The sequence below is a fragment of the Scyliorhinus canicula genome, chromosome 13 (genome assembly GCF_902713615.1).
Source record: "Scyliorhinus canicula chromosome 13, sScyCan1.1, whole genome shotgun sequence".
Lineage (NCBI taxonomy): Eukaryota > Metazoa > Chordata > Chondrichthyes > Carcharhiniformes > Scyliorhinidae > Scyliorhinus > Scyliorhinus canicula.
In genome coordinates this window covers 50,438,303-50,456,367 of record NC_052158.1, presented here as the reverse complement: position 1 = coordinate 50,456,367, position 18,065 = coordinate 50,438,303, and the positions used below count along the sequence as shown (strand labels likewise).

The 18,065-nt window shown below is 44.6% G+C and overlaps 1 protein-coding gene across 3 annotated transcripts in view; it reads right to left on the bottom strand.

Annotated features, from left to right (window-relative positions):
* The window catches only part of LOC119975964 (zinc finger protein 112-like), a 42,273-nt gene extending 27,107 nt beyond the window's left edge, over positions 1 to 15,166 (bottom strand). The window contains exons 1-4 of one of the 3 annotated variants that reach the window (XM_038815958.1): positions 14,830 to 15,166; positions 11,953 to 12,953; positions 10,440 to 10,620; positions 10,196 to 10,354 (exon numbers count right to left, since the gene is read on the bottom strand). In XM_038815958.1, coding sequence (XP_038671886.1) covers positions 10,196 to 10,354; positions 10,440 to 10,620; positions 11,953 to 12,483 — 871 coding nt within the window. In that variant the 5' untranslated portion in view covers positions 12,484 to 12,953; positions 14,830 to 15,166. Of the gene's footprint in view, positions 1 to 7,530; positions 10,355 to 10,439; positions 10,621 to 11,952; positions 12,954 to 14,562; positions 14,727 to 14,829 lie in introns of those variants that run through there. The other 2 variants (XM_038815956.1, XM_038815957.1) reach the window with 2 other exon arrangements.
* Between the last annotated feature and the right edge of the window lie 2,899 nt (positions 15,167 to 18,065).

Here is an 18,065-nt window from a genome sequence, read left to right as displayed (position 1 = left end):
TTTCAACTTCCCAAACATTGAGTGGAAACTCTTTAGATCAAATAGTTTGGATGGGGTAGTGTTTGTTGTGCAGTGTGTCCAGGATGCTTTTCTAACACAGTATGTAGATTGTCCGACCAGAGGGGAGGCCATATTGAATTTGGTACTTGGTAATGAACCAGGGCAGGTGATAGATTTGTTAGTGGGGGAGCATTTTGGAGGTAGTGACCACAATTCTATGACTTTCACTTTAGTAATGGAGAGGGTTAAGTGTGTGCAACAGGGCAAGGTTTACAATTGGGGGAAGGGTAAATACAATGCTGTCAGACAAGAATTGAAGTGCATAAGTTGGGAACATAGGCTGTCAGGAAAGGGCACAAGTGAAATGTGTAACTTGTTCAAAGAACAGGTACTAGAGTCTTTGATATGTCTGTCCCTGTCAGGCAGGGAAGAGATGGTCGAGCGAGGGAACCATGGTTGACAAAAAAGGTTGAATGTCTTGTTCAGAGGAAGAAGACTTATGTAAGGCTGAGGAAACAAGGTTCAGACAGGGCGCTGGAGGGATACAAGACAGCCAGGAGGGAACTGAAGAAAGGGATTAGGAGAGCTAAGAGAGGGCATGAAAAATCTTTGGCGGGTAGGATCAAGGAAAACCCCAAGGCCTTTTACACCTATGTGAGAAATATGAGAATGACAAGAGCGAGGGTAGGTCCGATCAAGGACAGTAGCGGGAGATTGTGTATTGAGTCTGAAGAGATAGGAGAGGTCTTGAACAAGTATTTTTCTTCAGTATTTACAAACGAGAGGGGCCATATTGCTGGAGAGGACAGTGTGAAACAGACAGGTAAGCTCGAGGAGATAATCAAAATGAAAATCACTTATTGTCACGAGTAGGCTTCAAATGAAGTTACTGTGAAAAGCCCCTAGTCGCCACATTCCGGCGCCTGTTAGGAAGGAAGATGTGTTGGGCATTTTGAAAAACTTGAGGATAAAGTCCCCCGGGCCTGACGGGATATATCCAAGGATTCTATGGGAAGCAAGAAATGAAATTGCAAGGGCAGCACGGTGGCACAGTGGTTAGCATTGCTGCCTACGGCGCTGAGGACCTGGGTTCGAATCCCGCCCCTGGGTCACTGTCCGTGTGGAGTTTGCACATTCTCCCTGTGTCTGCGTGGGTTTCACCCCCACAATCCAAAGATGTGCAGGGTTGGTGAATTGGCCACGCTAAATTGCCCCTTAATTGGAAAAAATAATTGGGTACTCTAAATTTATTTAAAAAAAGAAATGAAATTGCAGAACCGTTGGCAATGATCCTTTCGTCCTCGCTGTCAACAGGGGTGGTACCAGAGGATTGGAGAGTGGTGAATGACGTGCCCCTGTTCAAAAAAGGGAATAGGGATAACCCTGGAATTAGGCCAGTTAGTCTTACTTCGGTGGTAATGGAAAAGGTACTGAGGGATAGGATTTCTGAGCATCTCGAAAGACAATGCTTGATTAGCGATTCAGCACGGATTTCAGAGGGGTAGGTCTTGCCTTACAAGTCTTACTGACTTCTTCGAGGAGGTGACCAAGCATGTGGATGAAGGTAAAACAGTGGATGTAGTGTACATGGATTTTAGTAAGGCATTTGACAAGGTTCCCCATGGTAGGCTTATGCAGAATGTTGGAAATTTGGCCAGTTGGATAACAAACTGGCTAACCGATGGAAGACAGAGAGTGGTGGTGGATGGCAAATATTCATCCTGGAGCCCAGTTACCAGTGGCGTACCGCAGGGATCAGTTCTGGGTTTTCTGCTGTTTGTGATTTTCATTAACGAGTTGGATGAGCGAGTTGAAGGGTGGGTCAGTAAATTTGCAGATGATACGAAGATTCGTGGAGTTGTGGATAGTGAGGAGGGCTGTTGTCGGCTTCAAAGAGACATAGATAGGATGCAGAGCTGGGCTGAGAAGTGGCAGATGGAGTTTAACCCTGACAAGTGTGAGGTTGTCCATTTTGGAAGGACAAATATGAATGCGGAATACAGGGTTAATGGTCGGTTTCTTGGCAATGTAGAGGAGCAGAGAGATCTTGGGGTCTATGTTCATAAATCTTTGAAAGTTGCCACTCAAGTGGATAGAGCTGTGAAGAAGGCCTATGGTGTGCTAGCGTTCATTAGCAGAGGGATTGAATTTAAGAGCCGTGAGGTGATGATGCAGCTGTACAAAACCTTAGTCAGACCACATTTGGAGTACTGTGTGCAGTTCTTGTCACCTAATTTTAGGAAGGATGTGGAAGCTTTGGAAAAGGTGCAAAGGAGATTTACCAGGATGTTGCCTGGAATGGAGAGTAGGTCTTATGAGGAAAGGTTGAGGGTGGTAGGCCTTTTCTCGTTAGAACGGAGAAGGATGAGGGACGACTTGATAGAGGTTTAGAAGATGATATGTGGAATAGATAGAGTAGACAGTCAGAGACTTTTTCCCCGCGTGGAACAAACCATTACAAGGGGACATCAATTTAAGGTAAATGGTGGAAGATATAGGGGGGATGTCAGAAGTAGGTTCTTTACCCAGAGAGTAATGGGGCATGGAATGCACTGCCTGTGGAAATAGTTGAGTTGGAAAAGTTAGGGACCTTCAAGCGGCTATTGGCTAGGTACATGGATTAGGGTAGAATAATGGAGTGTAGATTAATTTCTTCTTAAGGGCAGCACGGTAGCATTGTGGGTAGCACAATTGCTTCACAGCTCCAGGGTCCCAAGTTCGATTTTGACTTGGGTCACTGTCTGTGTGAGTCTGCACATCCTCCCCATGTGTGCGTGGGTTTCCTCCGGGTACTCCGGTTTCCTCCCACAGTCCAAAGATGTGCAGGTTGGGTGGATTGGCCATGATAAATTGCCCTTAGTGTCCAAAATTCTATGATTAATCTACGACAAAAGTTCGGCACAACATCGTGGGCCGAAATGCCTGTTCTGTGCTGTATTTCTCTATTTCTAAACTAACTCATTCATCCCACCCACCACCCATTGCCCTTACATCCCCAATGCCGACCCTCCCAGTATCTACAATGGGCAGACCTCAGGAACCAGGCTCAGGTTTAATAATGATGTGGAGATGCTGACATTGGACTGGGGTGAGCACAGTAAGAAATTTTACACCAGGTTAAAAATCCAACAGGTTTGTTTCGAATCATTAGCCTTCGGAGCACAGCTTTCACCCGAGGAAGGAGCTGTGCTCCGAAAGCTAGTCATTCAAAACAAACCTATTGGACTTTTAACTTGGTGTCACAAGACTTCTTGCGAGGTTTAATAAAAAGGGAGTTACCAATAATAATTGCAGACTTATTTTTGAGCAACATTTAAAAAAAATTACATTCACATTCAGTTCCTATAAAAACAAAAAAATTTATAGTCCCTGTTCAAAGTGTCCAGAGCCACTTGGAGCTGTGAATCAAACTGAAATTGAAGGCATCCGACTGTGATAATGAATGGTTGTGAAATCTGTCGTGCAGACAGTTCCTGAGGTTTATGTCAACAAGCATAGCGAATGGCAATAATTTTAACATTCCAAATAGTTTATTCCAAGAATTAAAGGCAGGCGTTTTACAGATTCCTTGGACAGTTCAGGCAACTGAGTTTCAGTGAGCTCTCTGTTCCAATGGGTTTACGCACTTTCCACACACATTCATTGCCTATCTTTAGGAATCTCAAAGGAAATCTTACTTTTCCCAATGGGCAGTTTAGTTGCCACAAAGATGTCTAGGGACTAGAAACATATGGGTACCTTTCCTCTCCATCAGGAAACACTATCTACCCACAAGTTGGGTTTCAAGACCTCTTACCCTTAAACATGTAACAATGCCAATTAAAGTTATAACTGGATGGGAAGGTCCCAGAATGAGCCCTGGCACAAAAGATAACCAATACTTTTAAAAAATCAAACATGGAGGAACAGAGACACAGGACCAATAATTAGTTTTAACAAGAAAAAAAATAAACATGAAAAATGAATATAATCCTTCAAAGCAAGTTTGAAGCTCCGATTGTCTCACTAACACACGAAAGCTACTATCTGTGGATTTTTTCTCAGAATCTCCCATCGATTGCTATGAGAGTTTCCAAACTCAACTTCCGAAATATGCCTTAAAATCTTCTCTCACAGTGGTTAGCATTGTTGCTTCACAGCACCAGGGTCCATGGTTCGATTCACGCATGGGTCACTGTCTGTGCGGACTCTGCACGGGTTTCCTCCGGGTGCTCCAGTTTCCTCCCACAAGTCCTGAAAGACGTGCTGTTAGGTGGATTGGACATTCTGAATTCTCCCTCAGTGCACCCGAACAGGCGCAGGAATATGGGCTTTTCATAGTAACTTTATTGCAGTGTTAATGTACTACTTGTGACAATAAAGATTATACTTTTACTTCGTGATTTGCATTCTGGAATCCAGTCCAGATTTTATAAATGACACTTTTTCTACACTTCCGTTCCACCTTTAACAGTGAGCCCAGTCCAGGGATTTGTACCAACATCTTGTAGGATTTCTTTGCCTTGACCGTCTTCCACTGTTGAACAAATTCTGATATCCAGCCAAAACATTCTTACCAACTTACTTTAAAATGCGTTTTCCCAGATAGTAGAAAGACATACCAAACTTTAGGATTATTTTTGAAACCTTCCTCGAGCATTCTCACCAACCAATTTCTTCTCAGTTCTATGACTGGGTCAGACATCAGAATCCTTGTCCTTGTCAGCACCTCCTTTCATACGGATATTGAAAGGATAACAAAAAGTGCGGGGGAGTGTTCAGGATAATAAGACCACAAACTCACGGCACCTTGGTGCACTTCCTTTCATGGGAAACAAAGTCAGAGTCACGCAATAAAATGGATCCCTCGTGGGTAAAAAATATTCAATCAGGGCATAAAACACCACAAGATACCCCAGGAACACCCCAGGATACAGCCATCAAAATTAGATTCATGGTTATGAAGTATACCCTCATATACAGATAAGGAATAACCAAATAACAACACAGTAGGATAACAGGAGCACAGTAATGCAGTTCCACCAGAAGAACATAGAACATAGAACAGTACAGCACAGAACAGGCCCTTCGGCCCTCAATGTTGTGCCGAGCAATGATCACCCTACTTAAACCCACGTAACCCGTAACCCAACAATCCCCCCATTAACCTTATACTACGGGCAATTTAGCATGGCCAATCCACCTAACCCGCACATCTTTGGACTGTGGGAGGAAACCGGAGCACCCGGAGGAAACCCACGCACACACGGGGAGGACGTGCAGACTCCACACAGACAGTGACCCAGCCGGGAATCGAACCTGGGACCCTGGAGCTGTGAAGCATTGATGCTAACCACCATGCTAGAGTTCAGAGAAAACAGAGCTCATAGAACCACGGTCACTATAATCCCTGAAAATGCCTTGACCATGAGGAGAGCTGTCCAAACGCTCCCCACAAAAACAGGATAGGGGGGGGGGGAAATAACGGGGGACAGATTTTCCTCTCTCAACACTGAAAACAAAAAGAATCCCCACTCTCCTCAGAAGTACAGATCAGCCACTGCCCTGACCACCTTTACACTTAAAAGAGCCAATGACATGGACACAGAGAAAGAGAAAAGCCAATGATCCAAGGAGTTAAACACAGTCTGAGCCTCATGACATAACAGATTCTGCACCTTTCCAAACCGTTCAAAAGCAGCAAGCAGACCATCAATAAGTAAAAATGTTTTCAAGCCCCCCACCTACGGAATATCTTGGAGAGAGATAGGTCCACTCCTGAAAAAAAGTGGACCCTATGGGCAGCACGGTAGCATTGTGGATAGCACAATCGCTTCACAGCTCCAGGGTCCCAGGTTCGATTCTGGCTTGGGTCACTGTCTGTGCGGAGTCTGCACATCCTCCCCGTGTGTGCGTGGGTTTCCTCCAGGTGCTCCGGTTTTCTCCCACAGTCACAAAGATGTGCAGGTTAGGTGGATTGGCCATGATAAAATTGCCCTTAGTGTCCAAAATTGTCCTTAGTGTTGGGTGGGGTTACTGGGTTATGGGGATAGGGTGGAGGTGTTGATCTTGGGTAGGGTGCTCTTTACAAGAGCCGGTGCAGACTCGATGGGCCGAATGGCTTCCTTCTGCACTGTAAATTCTATGATGATCTATGAACTACACCAAGTCAAATAGCTAATTTGTCCAGATGCAAAGAGAATAATTCAAAATGAAAGGAACCTCAGGAATGGCTGAAGCAACATATTATCACAGATCCCACCCTCATGGGTAGCCCAGAGGAGAATCAGCCCTGGAGACTGCAGAAAAAACGATATGGAGGGAGGAATGAGCCCAGCCTGATATCCAATTGAAGAAGGACCCAACCGATACTCAAACTTAAGCCCAGAAACTTGCAATCAGGCACTGCAGACAACAGGATATCACAACCCAGGAAGTCTCACGGGATCAGAGGTGAGCTGGCAAGATGGATATAGAACTAGCTCGGTAGTAAAGAAAGAGGGCAGCAGTAGAAGGATACTTTTCTGAATGGAGGGCTATGAATAGTGGCATTCTGCAGGATCAGTGCTGGGAACTTTGCTGTCTGAAGTATATATAAATGATTTGGAGGAAAATGTAACTGGTCTGATTCGTACGTTTGCTGACTACTCAAAAGTTGGAGGAATTACGATAGTGATGAGAACTGTCAGAAGCTACAGATCGGTTGGAGATTTGGGCGGAGAGATGGCAGATGAGAGTTTAATCTGGACAAACATGATGTAATGCATTTTGGAAGATCTAATACAGGTAGGAAATTTACAGGAAATGGCAGAACACTTAAGAGTACTGATAGGCAGAGGGATCTGGGTGTACAAGGCCACAGGTCAAAACGTTGCAACACAGGTGGAGAAGATAGTCAAGATGGTGTTCTTCGTCTGGGGCATTGAGTATAAGAATTACTAAGTCATGCTGCAGCTGTATAGAACCTTAGTCAGGCCACACTTGGGAGTATACTGTTCAATTCTACCAGAAGGTGTGGAGGCTTTGGAGAGGTGGCAGAAGAGATTTACCAGGATGTTGCCTGGGATGGAGGGCATTTACTATGAGAGGTTGGAGAAATTTGGTTTGTTCTCACTGGAACAACGGAGGTTGAGGGGCGACCTTTTGGAAGTCTAAAAGATTATGAGGGGCATGGATAATCAGAAGCTTTATCCCAGGGTGGGAGAGTCAATTACTAGGGGACATAGGTTTAAGGTGTGAGGGGCAAAATTTAGAGGCAATGTGTGAGGGAATTTTTTTTTTACACAAGAGGGTAGTGGGTCCCTGGAACCCGCATTCAGAGAAGATGGTGGAAGTAGGTGCGATAAGGGGCATCTTGACAAATATATGAATAGGATAGGAACAGAGGGATACGGCCCCAAAAGTGTAGAAGATTTCAGGTTAGACGGGCTGCATGGTCGGCGCAGCCTGGGAGGGCCAAAGGGCCTGTTCCTGTGCTGTACTATTCTTTGTTCTTTGAACCAGTTCTCAAGAAAGCAGACCTGAAGCCCCCAAAAAAGGAAGGCGGGGGGGGGGGGGGGGGGGGGGGAACACGTGACTGGGTAGGCGATCAAACCCTCCGCTTAGCGTGCCCGCATCCAACCTGGATAACCACCTGTGTTGCTGAACTAACCCATTCGGTTTAGTCAGACTAGGACCTGCAAGACCCTGGAACAGAAGTTAAAGCCCAAGAACACTAACCTCACTCTTATAATGCAATTTACCCCTTGACACCAAGGGAGCAACAGCAAGAAAATACACTTTGAGAACAAATAGAAACGCAATTCATGACATGACCAACACATCAAGTAATGCCAGAAAACAAGTCCAGGGATACTCGAAAATCAAGGATTATACAACCATGCCGGGCGTGCATCCATCCTGACACTCCCACATCGCCAAAGGCACCAACACACTCCCACAATGCCAGAGGCACCAACAACAAGGAAAATAAGTCCAGTCCACTCATGGATACCTAGTCTGTCTGGACCATCATAGGATAAGCACCGATTCCTTTACCCCGGAATAACAAGAGAAAAATACAAAACAAATTTACCACACCACTAGTTCAAACGGAAGATTTTCTTGACATAAAATGATGACACAAGGCCATACCAGCTACCTCTACTTCTAATTATGCACCCAACACCTGCTGTGGCACTACTCTGTAAATAAAGCAAATTGTACCAAAAAACATACCCCTGTGTAAATGCAAGGGTTCAAGCACATAAGAAAAAACAAACCAAGTAAATAACGCACAACACTCAAGAAATAGAACTCACTCGGTAAACTCCCCGAAAGGAGATCCCTGGCCATTAACAAAGGCCCACCCCCTAGCCACCGCTGGATCACACCAGTGGAATAATATAAGTAAGAAAACAAGATAAAAAGATAATGACCTGAATTTGCAGGTTAACAGACAAAAAAAAGGCTCCTGGCTCACCATATTCCCTTGTCAGCATGGAAGAGATCATATAATCAAGAGTGAAATCACAACGGAACAAAGTTCAGGATTAATGATGAACTTCAGGATAATCCACCATCCCTGGAGTGAGAAAAGGACAATGCCATCACTGGTTCATTGAGGAACGTCCAAGTTTCATCCAGAGTTTCACCAAAGTCTCTGCACCTCCACCATGTTGTCCCAGGGCTGAGATGAGAAGGAGCCTGGGCCTGGCAGGTGGGAAAGACCCGTTGCTTCCAGCCACCTCCAACTCTTCTTGACAGACACCAAATGCAAAATAACAGAAGACCAGGGGTCAGAATCTCCATCTGACTCCAGGCCTCCAAGACCGGATGAAATGTGCATCACCAAACTCAAGATGACACCGGTGGAATAATATAAGTAAGGAAACAAGATAAAAAGATAATGACCTGAATTTGCAGGTCCTCAGATCAAGACTGTGAAAGCATGGAGGCTAGTTCACCAAATTAGCCAGGAATCTCACCACAGCTCTTCTCGGGTGACCGAATCAGAACACTCCTCATCTAACCCCAATTCAAACAGGAGGTTCGGCATACCTTTGATCCTTGGAGATCATGCTGCGAGGTGTAAAGAGTAAATCACCATCTCGAATGGTAGGTTCTCTTCTCCACTTCATCCATTTTCTATAGCATATCTCACAATTCATCACGGTGAGCACCAATAATCTGTGCCTGAGAGCTGGATCGTCGTCCGTAACCCTGCTCACAAAGGCGGGCATCATCTTGGCACCGTCAAAGCATGGGCCCACTCATCACCAAACGACCGCAGTGAACTAAGCCCCACCTCAGCCATCTCTGACCGTCTCAGACAGACTTTGACTTAATTCTGCGCCCTGCTGTTAAAATATTAACCAGAATCTTCCAAAACATGGTACAGATTATACCCATCGGGATCAAATAATTACAGGCTGCGCATGAGGACAAAAGGAGTAGTGCCAGAGCTCAGGAAAGAGCAGCCACTCCCCATCTCAAGATTTCAAATTCTTTACTTTTGCTGTTAGACGAGTTAGGGAAAACGTCTCACTTTCAACAAAACATCCCAGGGCATGACTTTCTTCACAGTCCTCAAATAATTCTCTGAACTATCTTGGGATTCATCCCCCTTTCTCATTGATTCTGAAGGACAACACTACAATCTGAGACAGAATCTGCCTCATTTCATTCAAAGTTTCATTGCTTCTTTGCAGCAGTCGACAATGAACCACATTCCGCTGCTGAAAAATCTCATTGTTTCTTTGTAGAAGTTCCTGAATAATCTCATTGTTTCTTTGCAAATGCTGCTGAAGAATCTCATTGTTTCTTTGTAGATGCAACTGAAGAATCTCATTGTTTCTTTGTAGGTGATGCTGAAGAGCATCATTGTTTCTTTGCAGATTCTGGCTAACATCTTTTTTAAATTCAGTCAAAGTTTGCTGAGGCAAGTTAGAAGTGGCCTGATAACTCTCTGTACTTTGAGCCTGTTCCTGAAGTAAGCACTCAAGTGGTTTCAGATAATCTTCATTTCCTTCATCAGTAGTAAAGGCCTGATGCTGTCCATGTGCTCGAGGAGACAGCAAAGCTTTTGCTCCCAAAGCCGCAAGTTCCTCACCTCTGGAAGGTTCCAAGTAACCTCTCTCCAGCACAGCAGCCACAGCATCACAGGCTTCCTCCTTCACACAAGCCACAATATTTAACTTGAACTCACCAACACTCCCGTCCAAATTAGACATCTTACCCTCCTGACACTTCTCTCCCTCCTCCACTTCAGATGTCATTCCACATTGCTGTGAGGTATTCACCTCCGTCCCTTCCTCACCAACCCTTTGAGGAATCTCAGACACTGCTGCCAACTCTCCTCCATCACCATCTGATGTGTTCAAAGACACCTGTGTATCTGTCAGGAAGAAAATCACAATTATTATCTTTTGTCATGTAAATTAACTCTCCTGATGGCTTAAACGCTCAGCTGCTGACATCACCTTCCCTCATCCCCATATCTGATCCACCATTGGTTATCCTAGGGTTGATTATCCTGGGGTTGGAGAGGCCAAACAGCTTCCTTGTGAAGCTGATATTGCCCTCCTGTTCCGTCAGCTCCTTGATGTACTGAATCCGCCCTCCAGTCAATGAGTGCTCCTGGGTGTTACGGGCCAGATTTACCTGGAGGTAGAAATGAAAATGACACATTATCCGAGTGCTGGAGACAGTTTTCAGCCTGCACCCAGAGGGACTTCCGATTAGAGATCAATCTCATGACAAAGTCAGAGTCACCTCCAAGCAAACCTCATTTTACAAAATCTCATGAAATCAGGAAATAAAGCATTGTGATCTTTCTGTATTTTCAACCCAAAAAGGATTGAGAGTTTCAAAAATTAACATAAATATATATTTGATATTCTGATATTGCCCTCTTGTCTATTACAGGGAAACGTGTACATTATCAGGTGCTTCAATACATCCTGATGCATCTTTTGGTGAAGTTTGGCGATTTGTTCAATGGTTAAATTAACCTTCTTGAAACAATTGGACTGATGGTGGGAAGTAGGAGACGGCACTACTGAGACAGACAGTTCTCCTCTGTGAGCACAGGAGTGCAAACAACAGACAATCCTCAGTGTAAGGGAAGCAGGTGAGCTGCAGTGTGAACGTGATGTCTGTGGAGGTCTGATAACTGAGAATGATTTGCCGCACACCTCAATATGAATGGTTCCTCACCAGTGTGTGCAGAGATTCAAGATGGCGCCGGAGCGAGGCGACTATTTGCAAGCTGTGCCCAGCATACCCTCTAATTCTATCTTTTACTCTCGTTCTATGCTTCTAAAACTTCATTCCAACTCTTTTAAACTCTCTCACAATGTTCTTATTCAATTATTTACAGATTTATAGATCTTTAGGACCCTAGAGATACCTGACACTGACGACCTGAAATTGAATGGGAACGTGTGAGCAGCTGCCGATGCTGCAATCCCAGGCCTGGGAATCCCCCTACAGCGGCTGCCAGAGACCAGGAAAACGCCCCAGCTAAAGTTTGAGGTCACGTACCAACCGACTCAAGAACAGCTTCTTCCCTACTGCTACCAAACTTTTGAATGGACCTACCTCGTATAAAGTTGATCTCTTCTCTGCCCCTTGCTATAACTGTAACATTATATTCTGCAGTCTCTGCTTCCTTCCTTATGTATGGTATGATTTGTTTGTACAGCATGCAAGAAACAATACTTTTCACTGTATACTAATACATGTGACAATAATAAATCAAATCAAATCAGAGGGCTGATTAGCCAGAGAATTATTTGTTACATACATACTGTACATGTGAATCTGTTGGTATACACAAGAAGCTGATGAGTCCGAGAATGGTTGTCTCCTGTGTGAATGCATTGCCCTACGCAGAGGCAAGGTGACTCAGGGAATGATTTGTCACATACTGTGCATGTAAATAGGTCGGTGTACACAAGAAGCTCATGAGTCCAAGAATAATTTGTCACGTACCTTGCACGGGAAAGGTTTCTCCACTGTATGAGTATGTCGGTGTCTCTGGAGGCTTGATAACTGCGAGAATGATTTGTCACAGACCTCGCATGTGAAGGGTTTCTCCCCTGTGTGAAGACGTCTGTGTCCACTGAGGCTTGATGACCGTGTGAATGATTTGTCACACACCTCACACTTGAAGGCTTTCTCACCTGTGTGAATGCGTTGGTGCCGACGCAGGTGTGATGACCACGAAAACGATTTATTGCATATTTTGCACATGAAGGGCTTTTCCCCTGTGTGAGTGTGTTTGTGTTGACGAAGGGTCGATGACACCGAGAATGATTTGTCACACACCTCACACGTGAAGGGTTTCTCCCCTGTGTGAACCTGCTGGTGTTGACGGAGGGTCGCAAATTGTGAGAAGGACTTCTCACAAACATCACACCTGAATGGTTTCTCCCCTGTGTGAATCATACGGTGCCTCAGAAGCTTTGTAGAATTCACAAAACCTTTATCACAAATGTGACACTTGAATCGTTTCTCTTCCATGTGGATGCTCTTGTACTAATAGTACAGGGAACAAATGCACCTAAGAGAATCTCACGAACTTGTGGAGTCCCCGACACACCTCAAACTTGAAAAGCCTCCCACCTGCAGGAATGAGTCAGTGGTTCATGAGGCTCGATGAATGATTGAAGATCTCACCACACTTGGAATCCACTCACACTTCTTCCCAGCCTCACCCTGACCGGTCACCCACAGCCGAAACTTTGAAAGGGTTGGTTCTGATGGAAGGTTCCACACCACTGACCAGTTTCAGATCTGATGATGTCAAAGCTTCCCTGACCCGACCGATGTCCAGATGATTGTTTCACTGCCCAACTATCTCTGTATTGAGCAATGTTGTGAAAGGACTGGATGTCTTCCCACAGTTGTGCAGTTGTTTCTCGGTGATGGTAAATATCCACCGGCGGTGTCTATCTTCTCTGTATTCTCCGCTGTAGTACAGTGTTATCCTTCTGTAAAACAGGAAACGTAAGAATTATTTCCACCAACTCCATCTCCTCCTTTACTGAAGGGGCTGAATCCTCAGTTAGGGACTGTTCCACAGTGAGCGTCTGTCTGCTATTCCTCTGTGTGGGGATCAGACAAAAGTCCTTTCTTTGTCCACAATGTTAGGAAATTGGACTAGAAACACCAACAATTTTGCGATTTGTAAACTTTTTTTTATAAATTTAGATTACCCAATTATTTTTTCCAATTAAGGGGCAATTTAGCATGGCCAATCCACCTACTCTGCACATTTTTGGGTTGTGGGGGCGAAACCCACGCAGACACGGGGCGAATGTGCAAACTCCACACGGACAGTGACCCAGAGCCGGGATCGAACCTGGGACCTCAGCGCCGTGAGGCGGTTGTGCTAACCACTAGGCCACTGTGCTGCCCTTCAATTTGTAAACTTTGAGGAAAGGATACTTCACCCCCAGGGGTAATTCCACTGACAAATAGGGAACTTTTATAACAAGATAAACTTTATACTTACAACAGGACCAACTGCATTAACACCACAGAAAATAGCTAACAAGTGACAGTTAAACAATTCTTAAGATAAAGGGAAACACTTTAACTTATAACTTCTCCATCTCCAATGAAGCAAAGCCACTTGGCTTTGGTCAAAAGTCACTTGTCAATGAGATACTTGCTGTCCTCTGTGTAGAGATTCGCTTTCAGCAGCAGAGAGACCCTTTGAGACACAAGCTGCAATTCCTTCCGTCGTTGGCAAAAAAGCTAAAATGCATGCTACACACCTGGCTCTTCCCATTAGTTAGATCAATTCTATCCCACTTTGTGACTATCGAACAAAGGCCAAATAGAACCCCTCCATGAACGAAACCCCAGGGAACCTTTTTTCTATAAAGTCTATTCACTCTATATAGATAAACAATTAAATCATTATAATCAATGATTATCACACATTTACAACATCTTAATTGCACCTTTTGCAAACACACTTGCCTATGTGTTAAACCAGGATTTCTCAAAATATTGCTGCAACGCAATACGCATGATTGTCAAATACCCTCAGTTTCCAGCTGGAACATTGGATCGTGACCAAGAGAAGACAATGTGGTTACTTTCTTTACACCGTTCAGACACAATCTTAACAGGCACAGTGCAAATAATGGAAAAGACAGTCACGTGAAGTGTAAAACAAGCACTTAATTCACAATGAGCTCCAGTTGCACTGGCAAAAATTAGTTTTACCCTCAGAGTTTGTGTTTAATATAAAAAATACTCAGGAAATATTTAATTTGATGGATATTTTGAAATTTCTCTCCTTGTTTTCCCAAATTATTTGAAGAAAACACACTGGGCAGGAAGTGCTGGAAGCTGAGGAAAATATTGCTTCAGTGTAACTGATTGAAGGGTTCTGGTTTATCCTGGGAAATACTGCACTCACTCAGACTGCACATCCCAAATTCAGCTCTCACACAGAGCACTGGGCAAAACTATCAAATCCAAACGCAGGCTTTTGGGAAGGTCGAGGCCTTCAGGTAAAATCTTTAAGGACATTAAAAGACATTTCAATAAATGTGTCTATGCCCCTCGCAGATAATTACACCTCACCTTCTCATATTCAGTAATGACCCATCAACAAAACTCAGCCTGTAAATCAGAAGGGAAATGCTTCCAATAAACACCCTGAATATCCAACACACAGCCAATCAAACAGCTCAGCACAAAGCACCGAGTAAACAGGTCTGTGAGCTGGATCTTCTCACACAGCATAAGGGGCATTTCCACACCTGATTGCCCACAGGATAGTCAGACTGCCTGAACATTAGTGTGGATATTGTGCAATGTAATGATTCTAAATTGTGCTCCTTCACTCACCATCTCCTGACTTGGTTTTGAGTCCCTACAGGAAGTGAAGCAGCTGTGGTAGAGGAAGAGGAGAGAATGGGCAGAGTGGGTGGGCTCTCTGATTGACGTCTCTCACAGACAATCCAAATATTTCTGCAGTAACAGGAGTTTCCTGAAGTTTGGGAAACTGACCGGGGAAACGGAGGCGACTTTGAGCAGCAGATCAGGTGGAGATTTAAACTTGTCATTGTCCCATCTGAATAAAACCTCACTTATTGCAGCAGCTGTTTCAGTTCCCCTGGAAAAATTTTGACAGAGATTTCTAGTGTGGGAATAGCATTCTTCATCCTCGGAGGCTTTCAAACTGACAGTGTGGGATGTGTAGCCTCGGATGTGTTTGCCAGCAGATCAGAAAAGATAGACCCACAGCATCCAAGGCAGTGATGACGTGTAGTGGGATCAGCACATGGACAGGAGAAAGGGACACAGGAGAGAGAGACATACCTCGGAGATAGAGAAAGGGAGAGAGAGAGAGAGACGGGGAGAGGGACACAGGAGAGAGAGATCTGGAGTGGGGAGACTGACTCAGTGATCATAGAGTACCTCTATTCCTGGAAGAGTGGCTTGGTGACTCAGGGAGTGTGGTGGGGCTCATTATGTGAGCAGATGCCCCAGAGTTTGATATCTTACAGGCCCTGTCCAGGGGTCACCAGTTGTATTAAATTAAATTAATCCACTGAATTACTATTATTCCTGAGTATTTTTGATATTAAATACATACTCAAAGGGTTAACTGATCTTTGCCAGTGCAACACAAGCTCATCTTGAATCGATAGCCCGTTTTACACTCCACCTGACTCTTTTCCATTGCTTTCAAAGTGCCTCGGAAGATGGGGGGCCTTGGTGGAGGAAAGAAAGTAGCCACGTTGTCTGCTCTTGTTCACTATCCAGTGTCCTTGCTGGAAACAGAGGGTTTGTGACAGTCAAGTGAGGAAAAAGAAAGGACTTGAAACTGATCCCCACACAGCAGAATAACAGATTGACACGCACTGTGGAACAGTCTCCAACTGAGGAGCCAGCCCTTTAGCAAAGGAGGAGAGGGAGTTGGAGTTTCTTTTTTCTGTTTTACCCAAGGATTGCACCGTACGACACCAGAGAATACAGAGATGATAGACACCACAAATGGATCCTGATCATCACCCAGGGAACAGCAAAACAACTGAGGGAAGATATCCAGTCTCTTCACAGCATTGCTCAACAGAAAGAAGGTTGGGCAGTTAAACCATCATCCGGAAATCAGTCGAATTAGGGGAGCTTTGACATATCATTAGATCTGAAACTGGTCAGTCGTGTGGAACCGTTCAATCAAACACAACCTATCGGAAGGCTGTGGGTGATCGATCAGAGTGAAACTGGGAAGAAGTATGAGTGGGCCCCAAGTGTAGTGAGAGATTCAGTCATTCCTCGAGCCTCATGAAATACTGCCTCATTCCTGCAGGCGGGTTATTCGTCTGAGGTGTGTGAGAAAGGCTCCACAGGCTCATAAGATCTCCTGACCTAACACACAAGAGGGGCTGTTTAGCTCACAGGGCTAATCGCTGGCTTTGAAAGCAGACCAAGGCAAGCCAGCAGCACGGTTCGATTCCCGTAACAGCCTCCCCGAACAGGCGCCGGAATGTGGCGACTAGGGGCTTTTCACAGTAACTTCATTTGAAGCCTACTCGTGACAATAAGCGATTTTCATTTTCAAGATGCATCCACTGTCCCACCACTAATACAAGGCCAGCCACATGGAAAGAAACCATTCAAGTGTGTCATCAAACATTCCACAATCACCAACATTGGGTGTTCATCAAGACAGTCACACGGGAGAGAGGCCATTCAAATGTGAGGTCTGTAACAAATCATTCTTGCAGTCATTTTGTCTACTACAACAGCAGAGGGTTCACACAGGGGTGAAACCCTGCAGAGGTGGGGAATGTGACAAATCTTTCTCCTAGTCATTGAATCTCCTGCTCCGTCAGGGGATTCACACAGGGGAGAAACCTTTCAGATCTGACAAAAGAAAATTACTGCAGATGCTGAAATCTTAAACTAAAACAGAAAATGCTGGACAATCTCAACAGGTCTGACAGCATCTGTGAAAATAGAATGGAGCTAAAATTTCAAGTCTGGATGACAAAGGTAGGGTGGGTTGGGCAAAGGAGTGGACTTAGGTGGAGTGCTCTATTGGAGGGTCGGTTCAGACTTGATAGGCCAGGTGGCCTCCATCTGCACTCTGGGATTCTATGAAAACAGGTTCCATCCTTTGTCACAAAAGTATGGAGTAATCTCTGACCATTGGAATTGGCAGCCAGACTAAAGTAACTTTGATATAAACTGTTTGTAGTATGGAATCATAGAATTTACAGTGCAGAAGGAGGTCATTTGGCCCATCGAGTTTGCACCAGCCTTTGGAAAGAGCACCCCACTTAAGCCCAGGCTTCCACCCTATCCCTGTAACCCCAGTAACCCGACCTAACTAAGGAGCAATTTAGCGTGGCCAATCCACCTAACCTGCACATCTTTGAACAGTGGGAGGAAACCGGAGCACCCGGAGGAAACCCACGCAGTCACGGGGAGAAAGTGCAAACTCCACACAGACAGTCACCCGAGGCCAGAATTAAGGTTGGGACCCTGGAGCTGTGAGGCAGCAATGCTAACCACCGTGCCGCCCAGCCCTCACTCCATAACTAATGTGGATTTTATATTTTGTATACATAACATGTTCTACAAGTTTTACACCACAGAATATGAATTGAATACTGTCTATCCATATTGAGAATTAAGATCCTGAGCAGTCCTCCAGAGTGAAATATTAGTCTACTCTCATTATCAAATGGATATGTTACAAGATAGTGCATTCTGCACATAGTAAAAACACAAAAATTTAAAAGGCACACAATGATAAATATATTCTATTTGAACTTTTTAAAAATACATACAGTTCAAGAAACGTTTTATATATTCTCTATTAAAATATTTCCAACGTCTGCAATGATCATGTAAAGTGTTGAGGTACAGAAACAGGTTAATGACCCTTCAAATCCATGACAATGTTTTTCCCCATGGGCCACCTAGCTTAATCCCACTTTATTGCTTGCTCTCCATAACCGTGTGATAGTCTGGTGATGTTCTGGTTGGAAGACAACAATTTTATGAAGTTTTGCTTGGCTCAGTGTGTCAGGGGCAAGAGGCTCATGGCAGTAAACTGAAATCACAAGGCT